General features: G+C 40.2%; 1 protein-coding gene across 1 annotated transcript in view; it reads right to left on the reverse strand.

The window, feature by feature from the left end:
- CFAP43 (cilia and flagella associated protein 43) overlaps positions 1 to 11,294 on the reverse strand; it is an 84,621-nt gene extending 73,327 nt beyond the window's left edge. The window contains exons 1-5 of the mRNA XM_081104777.1: positions 11,109 to 11,294; positions 8,948 to 9,201; positions 4,870 to 4,966; positions 2,067 to 2,234; positions 179 to 329 (exon numbers count right to left, since the gene is read on the reverse strand). Coding sequence (XP_080960903.1) covers positions 179 to 329; positions 2,067 to 2,234; positions 4,870 to 4,966; positions 8,948 to 9,201; positions 11,109 to 11,170 — 732 coding nt within the window. The 5' untranslated portion in view covers positions 11,171 to 11,294. The remainder of the gene's footprint in view (positions 1 to 178; positions 330 to 2,066; positions 2,235 to 4,869; positions 4,967 to 8,947; positions 9,202 to 11,108) is intronic.
- Positions 11,295 to 13,178: the final 1,884 nt, after the last annotated feature.

Here is a 13,178-nt window from a genome sequence, read left to right on the forward strand (position 1 = left end):
CGACTGCTGGCTTAGGCCCAGGGGGAGCGGGCCTAAGCCAGCAGTCAGATATCCCCTGAGGGGTCCTGGACAGTGAGAGGTTGCAGGCTGGGCTGAGGCCCCCCCACCCCTAGTGCACGAATGTCATGCATTGGGCCTCTAGTGTGAAGATAAGTAGGAAGACATGCTAAGTCATTACCCTGAAAGTTTCAGCCTCTTCACCTACTAGCCCAGCAATGGCTGACAGTGGGAGGATAGGTCCATAGATAAGATCCTTGGGCAACGATTCGGGGAAAATTGTGTCTTTTTCATTAAAATATGACCCGTCTTCCAGAGGTAATTTTACCGACCTAGGGAAAAAAGGAGCATCAGAATAACTTCATTTACTATATTTACATTTCTCTTAAGAAGGCAGTTTTCAAAAATTGCAGTTTTAAGGATGTACATGGCCAATATCTCCTTAGTCTTTATTTGGGGGAGTATGGTCAGCTCAGGGGCATCTTGAATCTTTGAACTCTTTTCAACAAAGAAACAAAGACACCGTTATCATCAACTATCACCAGGACATTGGTCACAGAATTTCTCTATTTTTTTAAATCCTCACCTTAGGATATGTTGTTTTTTAAAAATTGATTTTAGGGACAGAGGGAGAGTGAGAGAAACATTGATGAGAGAGAGAAATATGATTAGTTACCTCCCATATGCATCCCAAACTATGGATAAAGACATTTAATTCATCAAATTGATCCAATCAACATTACATGAATACAAAGTCCACCACTGTATCTAATCTAATAAAAGAGAAACATGCAAATTGACCACACCTCTGCTACGCCCCAAGCCATGCCCACCAGCAATCAGAGCACTACTATATGCAAATTAATCCAACCAAGATGGCGGCCGGCAGCCATGGAGCTGGAGCAAGCAGGAGGCTTGGTTGCCCCGGCGATGGAGGAAGCCAAGCTTCCTGCCTGCCCTGGGCCTCTGCTCAAGGCAACAATGTTTCAATTATAGAAGCTAAATAAATCCCAGATACCTGCTCCCAGCCAGCCTCCACTGGGAGCTTGGGTGGCTGGGGGCCATGGCCAGCCTGCAAAAAGCCACCAGCCCCTCACCCAGGATGGCCATACCCTCATGGGGTGAGGGTCCACACTGGGGGGCTTGGCCAGCCTGCAAACAGCCATCAGCCACTCACCCAGGCTGGCCAGGGACCCCAGCAGGGATCCCCACCCTGATCCGAGATACCCTTCAGGGCAAAACAGCTGGCCCCCACCCATGCACCAGGCCGCTATCCTATATAATAAAAGGGTAATATGCAAATTGACCCTAACAGCAGAACAACTGGGAATGACTGGTCACTATGACACACACTGACCACCAAGGGCAGACGCTCAATGCAGGAGCTTCCCTCTGGTGGTCAGTGCACTCCCACAGGGGGAGCTCTGCTCAGCCACAAGCCAGGCTGATGGCTGCCAGTACAGCGGTGGTGGTGGGAGCCTCTCCTGCCTCCTCAGCAGCGCTAAGGATGTCCAACTGCAGCTAGGCCTGCTCCCCAATGGCAAGTGGACATCCCCCGAGGGCTCCCAGGCTGCCAGAGGGATGTCTGACTGCTAGCTTAGGCCCAATCCCCCGGGGAGCAGGCCTAAGCCAGCAGGTGGTCATCCCCCAAGGTGTCCCAGACTGCGAGAGGGCACAGGCCGGGCTGAGGTACCTCCCTGAGTGCACAAATTTATGTGCACCAGGCTCTAGTCTATATAATAAAAGCCCAGCGACCTTTATGGCGGAATGACCACCAGGAGGCAGATGCTCAATGCAGTAGCTGCCCCTGGTGGTCAGTGCACTCCCATAGTGGGAGCACCACCCAGCCAGGAGCCAGGCTCTTGTCTGCCTCCATGGCAGCGCTAAGGAGCTGCAAGCCAAGTGGTAAGGATCGAGCAGGCGGGCAGTTAGGAGTGAGGAGATGGGTGTTTAGGAGCGAGGGGTCCTGGATTGAGAGAGGGCGCAGGCTGGGCTGAGGGACATCCCTCTCACCCCCACACAAATTTCATGCATCAGGCCTCTACTTGTATTATAATGAAGTCTCTCACTTTGCTTTGAGATGATGGTCCTGGTTAGTTCTTTCAATGGTCCACACAGTCACTAAACTTGGACTTGACAAGCACAGCTGGCGCCAGTTCATGGGGTTAAAAGTCATCTGGCTCACATCTACACCAGGTTGCGACTTCTTGCACAAAATGACACCCAATTCCCAGTTCCTTAGAGAAAAATTGCGTTTGGTAAAAAAGTAATTAATTTGAATTTCATATATTGAGAATATTTATCTAATATGAAAACAATTACATAAATTGTGACTTAATTTATTGTATAATTTATAAAATCTATAGCATTAATATCACATTCATAAAATAATTATGATTATCGTTATACTGTCCCTGTTAAAGAAAGCAAAATAACTATTTTTAAAAAATATTACTCATATGCTACCAAGTCTATTTTATCTTATTTAATTTGTATTTAACTCATCTAAATCTAGGAAATGGAATATAAATGTAGGTATCTAAATAAATGTAGGTATCTAAATCTCTATACTATATACAAATATACTATGATTCTGGGTATACTATATACATTGATGCCAATTGAACATTTACTGAGTTTTTGCAACCACAGTACCAGTACTTGAAAATTTATTAATTTATTTATTCACTTGAGAGAATGTCATGAATGCCCACTGTAAGCAAGGTCCTTTGCTAGATGAAATAACAGAAAAAAAATTAATGTAAGCTATCCCCCCTCATACAGGCAGCCAGCACTCCATTCAGAGTTGTGACTGTGAAACTGGAACTAATATTTATTAAGCTCACTTGGTTTTTGGCTTCCTCTGCTTTCACCTTCTTCCATCCTCATCCCAAATGTCCTGTCCATAATGTCAACCACCCTATTGCTAGTATTGCTGCTTCCTTGATCTTTGGACTTTCTACCTCAGCTGCCTGGCAAAAACTGTCAAGCCTGGTGGATACAACTGAAAGCCTGGGGTAGGCAGACATAGACAGATCAAAGCACTATGTGTGCCAGTGATATTATCAATTCCTGGTTACTGCACTCACTGAAGCCTCAATACAACCTTTGATCCTACTATTTCTCTGGTCAGTGCTCTCTCCTATTCTCTAAAGTGGTCATTTTTAATATTCTCCATTTTCCTCACAGCCCTCACACCTTGATCTCAGACTTCTAGTGTCCAGAATCATGAGACAATAAATTCTGCTGTTTCAGTCACTCAGTTTGTGGTACTTGGTTAATGGCAGCCCTAGAAAACTAATACATCCATCGACAGGTAAGTAGATAAACAAACTGTGGTATACCTATACCATGAAATAGGAAGGAATAAACTATTGATACACATAGCATAAGAGAGTTTAAAAATAAGACAATTTAAAATAATTATGTTGCATAGAAGATGCCAGACCCCCCGGAAAAGGATATAGAATGTATGACTTTATGTATACGAAATTCTAGAAAACACAAACAAATCCAGAGTGACAGAAAGCATATCAGTGGGGGACTGGGAGCAGGGGGCCGGGGGTAGGGGGCAGGGGGTAGGGCAGTGATGGGGTAAGAGTATGTGTGGCAAGAGCCAATAAGGAAGAATCTGAGGGGCACAAAGAAACTTTTGGGGGTGATGGATATACTTATTATCTTGATTATGGTGATGGTTTCATAGGTTTATTCATAAATAAAAACTTATCAAATTGTACATATGTATATACACTTTATTATAAGTCAACTGTACCTCAATAAAGCTTTTTTTAAAAAAAAGAAAAACAAAAACACTCTGCATAAACTAAATGTGGCTCACTGAACCTAGATTATTACATCTATATTATAAAAGGCCAGTGGCAGTAACACAGTAACGCCATAATGACCAAACGACAGGTCACCAGGAAGTGCATTGATGGGTTCCACGGCGCAGCGGGTCTGGGGTCCCGCGGCGGCGCAGTGGGTCTGAGTCTAGTGCGATTTCATGCACTGGGCCTCTAGTTTTTATATAAGAAATACTAATATGTAAGGAGCATCCTTAATCATTCCTGGAACATTTTGCCCTTCCCCTTAATAAGACTCCCCTGAAGGAGTTTGTATTAAGGATGGAAGAGTGCCTGCAGTTTTTAATCTGGCCACATGGAACTACCCAGCAAAGACCACAGATATATCTTATCCACAGGTAGTCCTGTACAGCAAAACAACTACTTCAAACTGAGCTCTACTACAGAGACCATCTTAGTAAGTTCAACATTAGTGGGAAGCAGGCTATTTATTTGTAGAAAAGATGAAAGTTTATGTATTTATAAATGTATTCTTTATTTGACAAAGGCAGTATTTTAACACATGAATAAAAAGAGAGCTAGGATAATTAATTTAACTCTCATTTAGCTTTTTAAAATATATATTTTATTGATTTTTTACAGAGAAGAAGGGAGAGGAATAGAGAGTTAGAAACATTGATGAGAGAGAAACATCGATCAGCTGCCTCTTGCACACCCACTCCTGGGGATGTGCCCGCAACCAAGGTATATACCCTTGACCGGAATCGAACCCGGGACCCTTCAGTCCACAAGTTGATGCTCTATCCACTGAGCCAAACCGGTTAGGGCTCTCATTTAGCTTTTGCCCTACCAAATTTCATGCCTAAAAGTAGTAACTAAAATTAAACATCATGATTAGGACTTTTACTTCTTCTGTTTATCGTTGTTTCAGATTTTTCATGTATCTGTCCTTTGATAAAATCCAGAAAGATTTTTATAAATAACCTAATGTGAAAAGCATTCTGTAAATTCCTTTAACTAGTCAAATGTAACTCAAATGAAAGAAATTTGGCAGGATGCTGGAACTTACCACAGAGCCAATTCAAATTCTGGGAGAGAGGAGTAACTAGCCAGGTAGGTGCCACAATAACTGAATGAAAGTAGAGTGTAGTCCAGAAGAACATTGCCTAAAATATAAAAACATTATAGGGACTTAATTATCATATTCTGAGATTAACTATAGTCTATAGTTTATTTTCCTTTTCTAATAAATTTCACATATTTCAAACACATTTAGCTTTTGGAATAAGAGATCTCTTGGCTGATTTGTAACATAATGAACAGAAAGTTAAGAGTCAAGTTAAGATCCATTTTTTAAAAAACATTAGCATAAATTAAGACTATTAGTTCACTATCTCTAGACTTTAGTGCACAACTGAGTATCCTGCACCATGTATGACCCAGTGTGATTTGAAGTGATTTAAGAACCATAAAATATTCCATAAATATATCAAACATTATCATTAGAAGTTATTCAAGCAACTTTAAATACTTCAGGGAGGTGTAATAATTCTAGCTTACTTTAATATCTCCATACCTTGGGCCATATCCTTAGGCCATATCCTTAGCTTAATATTGTCCAGTTCTTAGAACTACTATATAGACATTTCCTCATATAACTAAAATTAATTTTATATTTTCTTTACATTTATTTTAAACTTTTAAAGATGCATGTGTTTTGTTTTTTTAAAGAAATACCACTCTCCCCACCCCCCAGAAAAGCATGAACAAATATCCTTTGTAATTCTACTACCAAATTTGGTTTATTTCTTTTTGGTATTTTCTTCTGTGTTTACTTGTAAAAATCCAGATTTTTCTTTAAATATAACTTTCCTTCTTATAGCTATAATAATGGGCTAAGTATTATACATAATAATTCATTTTTAAAATTATGGTATATAATGTCACTCCTATTGGCTTATTGTTGTTTACCTTACATTGAGCCTTTTATAATTAGTAATTCTTTAAAAATGTGAATTTTAATGTTCACATTAACCAGCCTTTTGCTACGACAGTACTCTTAACTCCTTTGCCCACAAATTTTTGACCATATTTCTGATTATTTCCTTAATAGTGAATTCTACTTCTTGAAGTGGGTTTAACTGAATCAGATATATTTTTATTTCCCAGATTATATCCATTTATATTCCTACCTTCAACTAAAAGAGTGCTATCAATTTCACTACACTCTGCCTAGCAGTTATCAGATTTTTTTAAAAAGTGACCTTGATAAGCAGAAAAATCTCAACTTGAGATCGACATTTTTTAATGTTTTTGTTCATTTATAGTTTTGTGGTGTAGGCAAATTCCTTTTCCATTATTCTAATGAAATATTTGTCTTTTTTTCTTATTGTTTCCTAATGCTCTGAAAATATTTGATCATATTTATTCCTAATATTTCCCTCTGTTTATTATTTGCCTTTTGACTTTTCATGGTATTTTATATGTTCCTAAGTTTTAAATTTGCATGTAATATGTCAATCTTTCTATTTTTCCTTTGTGTGGAATGTTGTTTCTCACCCTGAAATCATTTCAATTTTCTACCATATTTTCTTCTACTTTTCAATGGGTTTGTTGTTTTTATTGAACTCTTATTTTTATCTGCTATATATTTTGATGTACAATATAATGAGTGCCTAACTTGATACTTCTGTTTAAATAGTTCTTAAAAAATAACTACTTCCTTAATTCTATTGTTGGATAATCCATACCATTTATTTTTTGTGTATGTGGGAGTGTCTTTCATCATATGCTTAGCTTTATATATTCTAGAATCTGTGCCCAGACTTCAACTCTTTCACTGATCTAGTGATCTCTTAATTACTGTAGCGCCATAATGATTAAGAGCCCTCTGCCTTCCCATTGTTCTCTTTTAAATTATTTCCATTCTGTACTTTTTATTCTTCCAGATGAACTTAAGAATCATTTCATTTAAGTATTCCTGTCTCTTGAAAACAAAGAATTAACCTATGAATTACATTCTGTGAAAAATACCAGAAATATCTGTATAATAACCAGGCTTTCCACCCAGAAATGTCTCCATATACTTAAATATTTTAAGTCAGAGATTTTTGTAGCTTTCTGTGCTGAGGTCAATCACATTTCTTCTTTGAGTTATTCCTAAGTATTTACATCTTCTAATTGCATGGATGTTTATTTTGAAACCAGCATCTTGTTGAGCACTCCTTTATTGCTCTCATTATCTCCTTTCCCATCATTATAATTTTTCTGTTTTGTGTTTTGTTGCATTGGCTAGAGATTCCAGGGTGTTTTAGGCCCTGGCCAGTTGGTTAGAGCATCACGTGGATATGTGAAGGTTGTGAGTTTGATCTCCAGTCAGGACATATACAAGAAGCAACCAATGAATAAGTGGAACAACAAATCGATGTCTCAGAGTGTGTGTGTGTGTGTGTGTGTGTGTGTGTGTGTGTGTGTCTCCCTCTCTCTCTCAAATAAAAAAAGTCGTTTTAATCTGTGGGAACACAAATAAAATGTTAAATTATAATGAAGTTCCCTGGTCTGACTCAACACTTATTTGACCCAAAAGGCTGCAGATGTAAGACCAGCCTTAAGCTCTCCTGCGATTTCTGTCCATGATGTGCTAAATGAAGGAGATGTGCAGCAGTCTGGTCTGGTCTGGGTCAGCTATTTCTAAGAATGAGTGAATAATAATTTAAATGGTCCTAGCTGATGTGCTAAGTGGTTAGAGCACACCAAAGGGTGGCGGGTTCAATTCCTGGTCAAGGGCACATACCTGGGTACCTGGGTTGTAGGGTTGATTCCTGGCCTGGAGGCAACCAATAGATGTGACTCTCACATTGATGTTTCTCTCTCTCTCCCCTTCCCTTCCACTCTCTCTAAAATTCAATGTAAAACATATCCTCAGGTGATGATTAACAACAAGTAATAATGATGATGATGATAATAATAATTTAAATGGTAGATAACATTGGTTGATATATATATATGACACATGTCATATATTATATAATGACATATTATATACATACTAGAGGCCTGGTGCACGAAATTCATGCACGGGTAGAGTCCCTAGGCGTGGCCGTTGATCAGGGCCCATCGGGGATTTCCTTCCCCAGGCTGCTGGCTGCTGGCCAGGGCCTTCCTTTCCCAGGCTGCCGGATGGGGCCTTCCTTCATTCCACGCTGCCCCCTGGTGGTCAGCACATGTCATAGCGAGCGGTCAAACTCCCAAGGGGACAATTTGCATATTAGCCTTTTTTTATATAGGATATATGTAATTTCATTTATTATCACCACAGTCTTAATAATACTACCCTTATCCCCATTTCACAGAAAAGAAAATCGAGGCTCAGAGACTTATCCTTAATACATCAATTCACCTGGATTTTCAATAAACTACCAGAAAAGAAAAAAATTGTTCTGAAAAAGGTTTTTTCAAAATGCATTTAGTGGTGTAAATGAGTCTTTTAGCTCAGTGCTTCTCAAGCATAATGTGCATATGAATCACCTGGGGAATGTTGTTAAAATGCAGATTCTAATTCAGTAAGTCTGGGATGGGAGAAATTTCTGCATTTATGACAAGTACCCTAGGTGATGACAATGTTGAAGGTAATCAGACCACATTGTGAGAAGCAAGGCTCTAGCTCAGTGGTTCTCAACCTTCCTAATGCTGCGACCCTTAATATAGTTCCTCATGTTGTGGTGACCACCAACCATAAAATTATTTTCATTGCTACTTCATAACTGTAATTTTGCTACTGTTATGAATCGTAATGTAAATATCTGATATGCAGGATGTATTTTCATTGTTACAAATTGAACATAATTAAAGCATAGTGATTAATCACAAAAACAATATGTAATTATATATGTGTTTTCCGGTGGTCTTAGGCGACCCCTGTGAAAAGGTCGTTTGACCCCCAAAGGGGTCCCAACCCACAGGTTGAGAACCGCTGCTCTAGTCCGATTAATTAAATCCTTTGTGATCAAGCCTCATTCCTTCTTTAAAAATGTGTATTACAAAAAAAAAACACCTTCCAAAACATTTTTCATTTATCAGAACTAGGTTTGGTTACATCTTATGACAAAATCCTTCAGTTATGGCCGAGGGAGGGTCTTGTGGGATACCTTTTAATTTGGTCCTTCTGGTCAATCCAGGAAAGTTGTATATGTAGATGAGAGGTTTTAGCTTCCGGTCAGAAAAAGCCACAACTTCATAAGGAATGTTAGTTGCCACGACGCCCACAATTCCATTCATACACTGGAGTACAGTTTTTTTCTTGGTTTCGATATTAATAAATATTACGAAATTGCCACTGGAGTAGCAAATGGTGCTGTCGTTGACAAAATGAATATTCTGCTTAGGGAATCCTTGCACCCATCTTTAGGGAAAAGATATATCACCATCAATATAACACATTCCAAACACTTTCTGTTTTTGACAAAGCAAACAAAAGGTCATCAAAATCTTTGAAACACATCTATACTATTTTCACCCCCTTTCTGCCTAAAACAATATCTAATATGTTCACCGTCTGTGAAGCCAGTTTGAGTCCAAGTGGGAGAGAAATTTAAATGTAGACTAAAAGTTCCACGGGTTTCAAGAGCCTTCTTCAGAGAACTTTTTCAGTGAAGCAAATCCTTTGGCCAAACCTGAGGAAGTCTCAGAAGGATTTCTGGGGCATTGTATACTTGGGGGGAAAAAAAGTGAAAACAGCGAGAAAGAGAAAAAACCACACACACCCTTGATTCTAATAGAAAACAGGTTGTATCCTGGGCCTTTTATAATTAGCTTTGATTTAAAAGATAATCTTTAAAAAACAACTTTGAATAGGGCAGTCTGCTTTGTGATTGTGAGTGGAGTAGGAAACGTTTTTCTTTACAAAAGTGAAGCATGTGTAGCCATATCATAGGTCTAAAAATACAGATATAGAAAATAAAGGAATTAAGCCAACATGAATGAAAGGTTAGAACACAAAAGGAACATACTTTTAAAGGAAGGAATGTGTGGTGGGTATATGCTAGAAAGTAAGGAGAGTCTGAGATGAGGGGAGATTCCAGTATTATTTAAATATTAAGGAGATGCTTAAAGATAGGTGGTGGAGGAGGTAAGAGAAGGACACTAGGTTGGTAAGAAACTTCAAGAGATTGGAGAGAAGAGCCAGGACCAGGGGAGTATGCTGTGTGGAACAGACTGCAAGTAACACTTCAGAATAGTGATTTTTAACTATTGTGCCACAGTGGAAACATGCAATACCTTGGTGAATACACAATACAGTGTATAGATGATGCGATGTGAATTCACCTAAAACCTGCTGAATTTTAACCACTGTCACCCCAATAAATTCGAGAAAACAAAAACCATGCGATCAGTACCTGATTGTTTAGTCAGGGCACTGACCTCTTTTCCCTTAGATTACCAAATTAAAAAAAAAACAAAAACATGACAACAGCCAACACAATAGCTGTACGGGCTGAGTGAATCAAAATGAAACCTTTGTTTTTTGTCAAATCAGCAAAAGATATATTTTTTTGGTGTGTCACAGAATTTTAGTAGTTAGTTTATATCCCACGAGATGATAAAGGTTGAAAATCGCTGCTCTAGAATGCGGAAGGAAAGAAATACCACTTTTATCTGTGCGGTGCTTTATGCTTTTCAAACAGTGGTTCTCAACCTTCTGGCCCTTTAAATACAGTTCCTCATGTGACTCAGCCATAAAATTATTTTCGTTGCTACTTCATAACTGTAACGTTGCTACTGTTATGAATCGTCATGTAAATATCTGATATGCAGGATGGTCTTAGGCGACCCCTGTGAAAGGGTCGTTGGACCGCCACAGGGGTCGCGACCCACAGGTTGAGAACCGCTGGGAGGAGTTCGGAGGAAGAGATGAACGGCCCTAAATTTGGGGGGAAATCACCAAAGACTACAAGGATAAATGGGTGCTGTCATTGGGATGGGGAGGTATTTGCGACAAGTCTGGAGAAAAAGGACCGCTGAAGGCCATACTGAGCCAGGAAAAGGTCAACACGCGAGGGGTGGGGAAAATGGAAGGGGGTGGGGCGGGGAAAGATAGATGGAGGTGTGGCCATTGAATACGGGTTGGAGAGAGGAGCTCCCCCTGGGAGGGGGTCTGCTGGAAGGTGTTGGGGTTTCAAGAGAAGAGGTCAAAGTTTCCGGGACAGCGGGTCTAAAAGAATGGGAGGAAGAAGAGCGCAGGGAAGGGATGTAAGTCAGAGCAAGAGTTTCCGCGAGACCGAAGTCAGGCGCCTGACGGCGGTGCCGCACCTCACGGACAGGGCCGCGCCGCCGGCGGCGGAGATGGAGCCCTCCTCTCGGTATTGCGCCATGGACCGTGTTTCTCAAAGCCAGGCTCCGGGCAGCAAACGCTGGACCCCGGCTCTGGTCTGCAACGGTGGCCCCGCGGCTCCTGGCTGCCCCGCCGGCGCAGCCTCCACTGTTTGCATCGTCGCCAGGAGACCGTAACCCCTGCGCCCATTGGCTCTGCCCCTTCGGCCTTCTCCTCCTAGAGCCGATCGCATTGGTGAAAGCTCTGCAGTGTGTCAGCCAGTAGGCGGACGGCAAGCTAAGCGAGGGGCGGGACTCTCGGAGTGAGTGCTGGAGTGGCCCCCCCCAGCCAGGACAAATAGTTACAATATTAATAAATATCAATAGCAGAAATTAATATTGAGTGCTGTCCGAGCCAGACGGTCCGAGCTCCATGCAGGCATTATTGCATTTAATCCTCAAGTCCCCCATCATCCCCATTTTACAGATAAGGAAAGTGAGGATAAGAAAAGTAACTTGCCTGAGGCTACAAAACGGAGTGGGTTTTCAAGCAAGGTCTAGTCTAAATCTAGAGCCCCAAGCCTTTTATTGCTATGTTACACCTTCAGATGTACCCTCCGCGACTTAAACTGGCAGAGAGCTTCTGAAAACAATCTGATCAAAAGGTCTGCAGCTTGTCCTTGCTTCTTCCCTTCCCTTTCAGAGCCCTCCAAGCCAGCGGTTCTCAACCTGTGGGTCGCGACCCCTTTGGGGGTCGAACGACCCTTTCACAGGGGTCGCCTAAGACCATCGGAGAACACATATATAATTACATATTGTTTTTTTGTGATTAATCACTATGCTTTAATTATGTTCAATTTGTAACAATGAAATTGGGGGTCACCACAACATGAGGAACTGTACTACAGGGTCGGGGCATTAGGAAGGTTGAGAACCACTGCTCCAAGCCGTCTTTCCGGTTCTTTCTCCTTCCCTCCCCTCCAGTCTTCTCCTTTACCCTACCCCCTCCTTCTTTAAGTCCCTCCTTCCTGTCTTGCCACCTTCTCTTCAACATTTCATTCATATAGTTGCTTAGCAGATGTGCAATTTGCATTCACCAGTGAAATTACCTCCTCTATGCTGTTTTACCACATTCTCATATCTTGAACATGTTTCTGCATCAGTATATATAGATCTACTTCATCCCTTTTAACAGTAGTTAGGGTTTTTGTTGTTCTTTTAGAAATCTGTTCATTAAGTCACCCCCCTCCCCCTTCATATAGTATATAGTAAAAACTTAGATTCTATAGGAAGGTTTTCAAATGACGTTTTTTCTCACCTCATTCTTTCCTACCTGAATACCATTGTCTTGAGGCCCTTGCAGCTTAAGAAATGTAATGGAATTAATATCAGGGAAACACTCCCCCCATGCCATGCCCCCTCCTACCTTTTTCTTTCTCTTTCTTCCCCCAGAGGTAAGAACTTTTCTGAATTCTGTTTACTGCTTCTTGCTTTTTAACTCTACCACATATCATATGTATGTGCCATAACCAATATGCTGTTTCATTTTGCATTTTTTTAAAGTTAATATATGTAGTCATATATATTGTTTTTATTACTCAATCTTATGTTTTGGAGATACATTTATTTTGATAGCTGTAGCTACAGTTTATTAGTTTTCATTGCTGGATAGTTGTTCATTATATGAATACACTATAATTTATTTATCCATTCTACTCTCAATGCACTTTTAATATTCACCTATATATTTTTTGCTATTCAAGTTCCTTTCTTTATGGACTATTTATTCCTGTATAGCTTCTTATTGTGAGGATTATAATAGTTTTTTTTTTTCATTTGATCTCACTCTGGGCCCATAATACTTTCACTCAATCATTCAGCCAGTATTCCCATGGAATCTCTTTTATGAAAGCTATTTCTCCGTACTATGGACTGTCATGGAATGTTAATTTTTAAAGTAACGTTCGTATTCACAAGATAAGTGCCCCTAATTTTTAAAAAGATATTTTAAATATAATTAATTAAAATAGTAACAGTGAAACACTTCATGTGACTTTCAATATTCCTAAC

The sequence above is a fragment of the Myotis nattereri genome (genome assembly GCF_964212035.1).
Source record: "Myotis nattereri genome assembly, chromosome: 13".
NCBI lineage: Eukaryota > Metazoa > Chordata > Mammalia > Chiroptera > Vespertilionidae > Myotis > Myotis nattereri.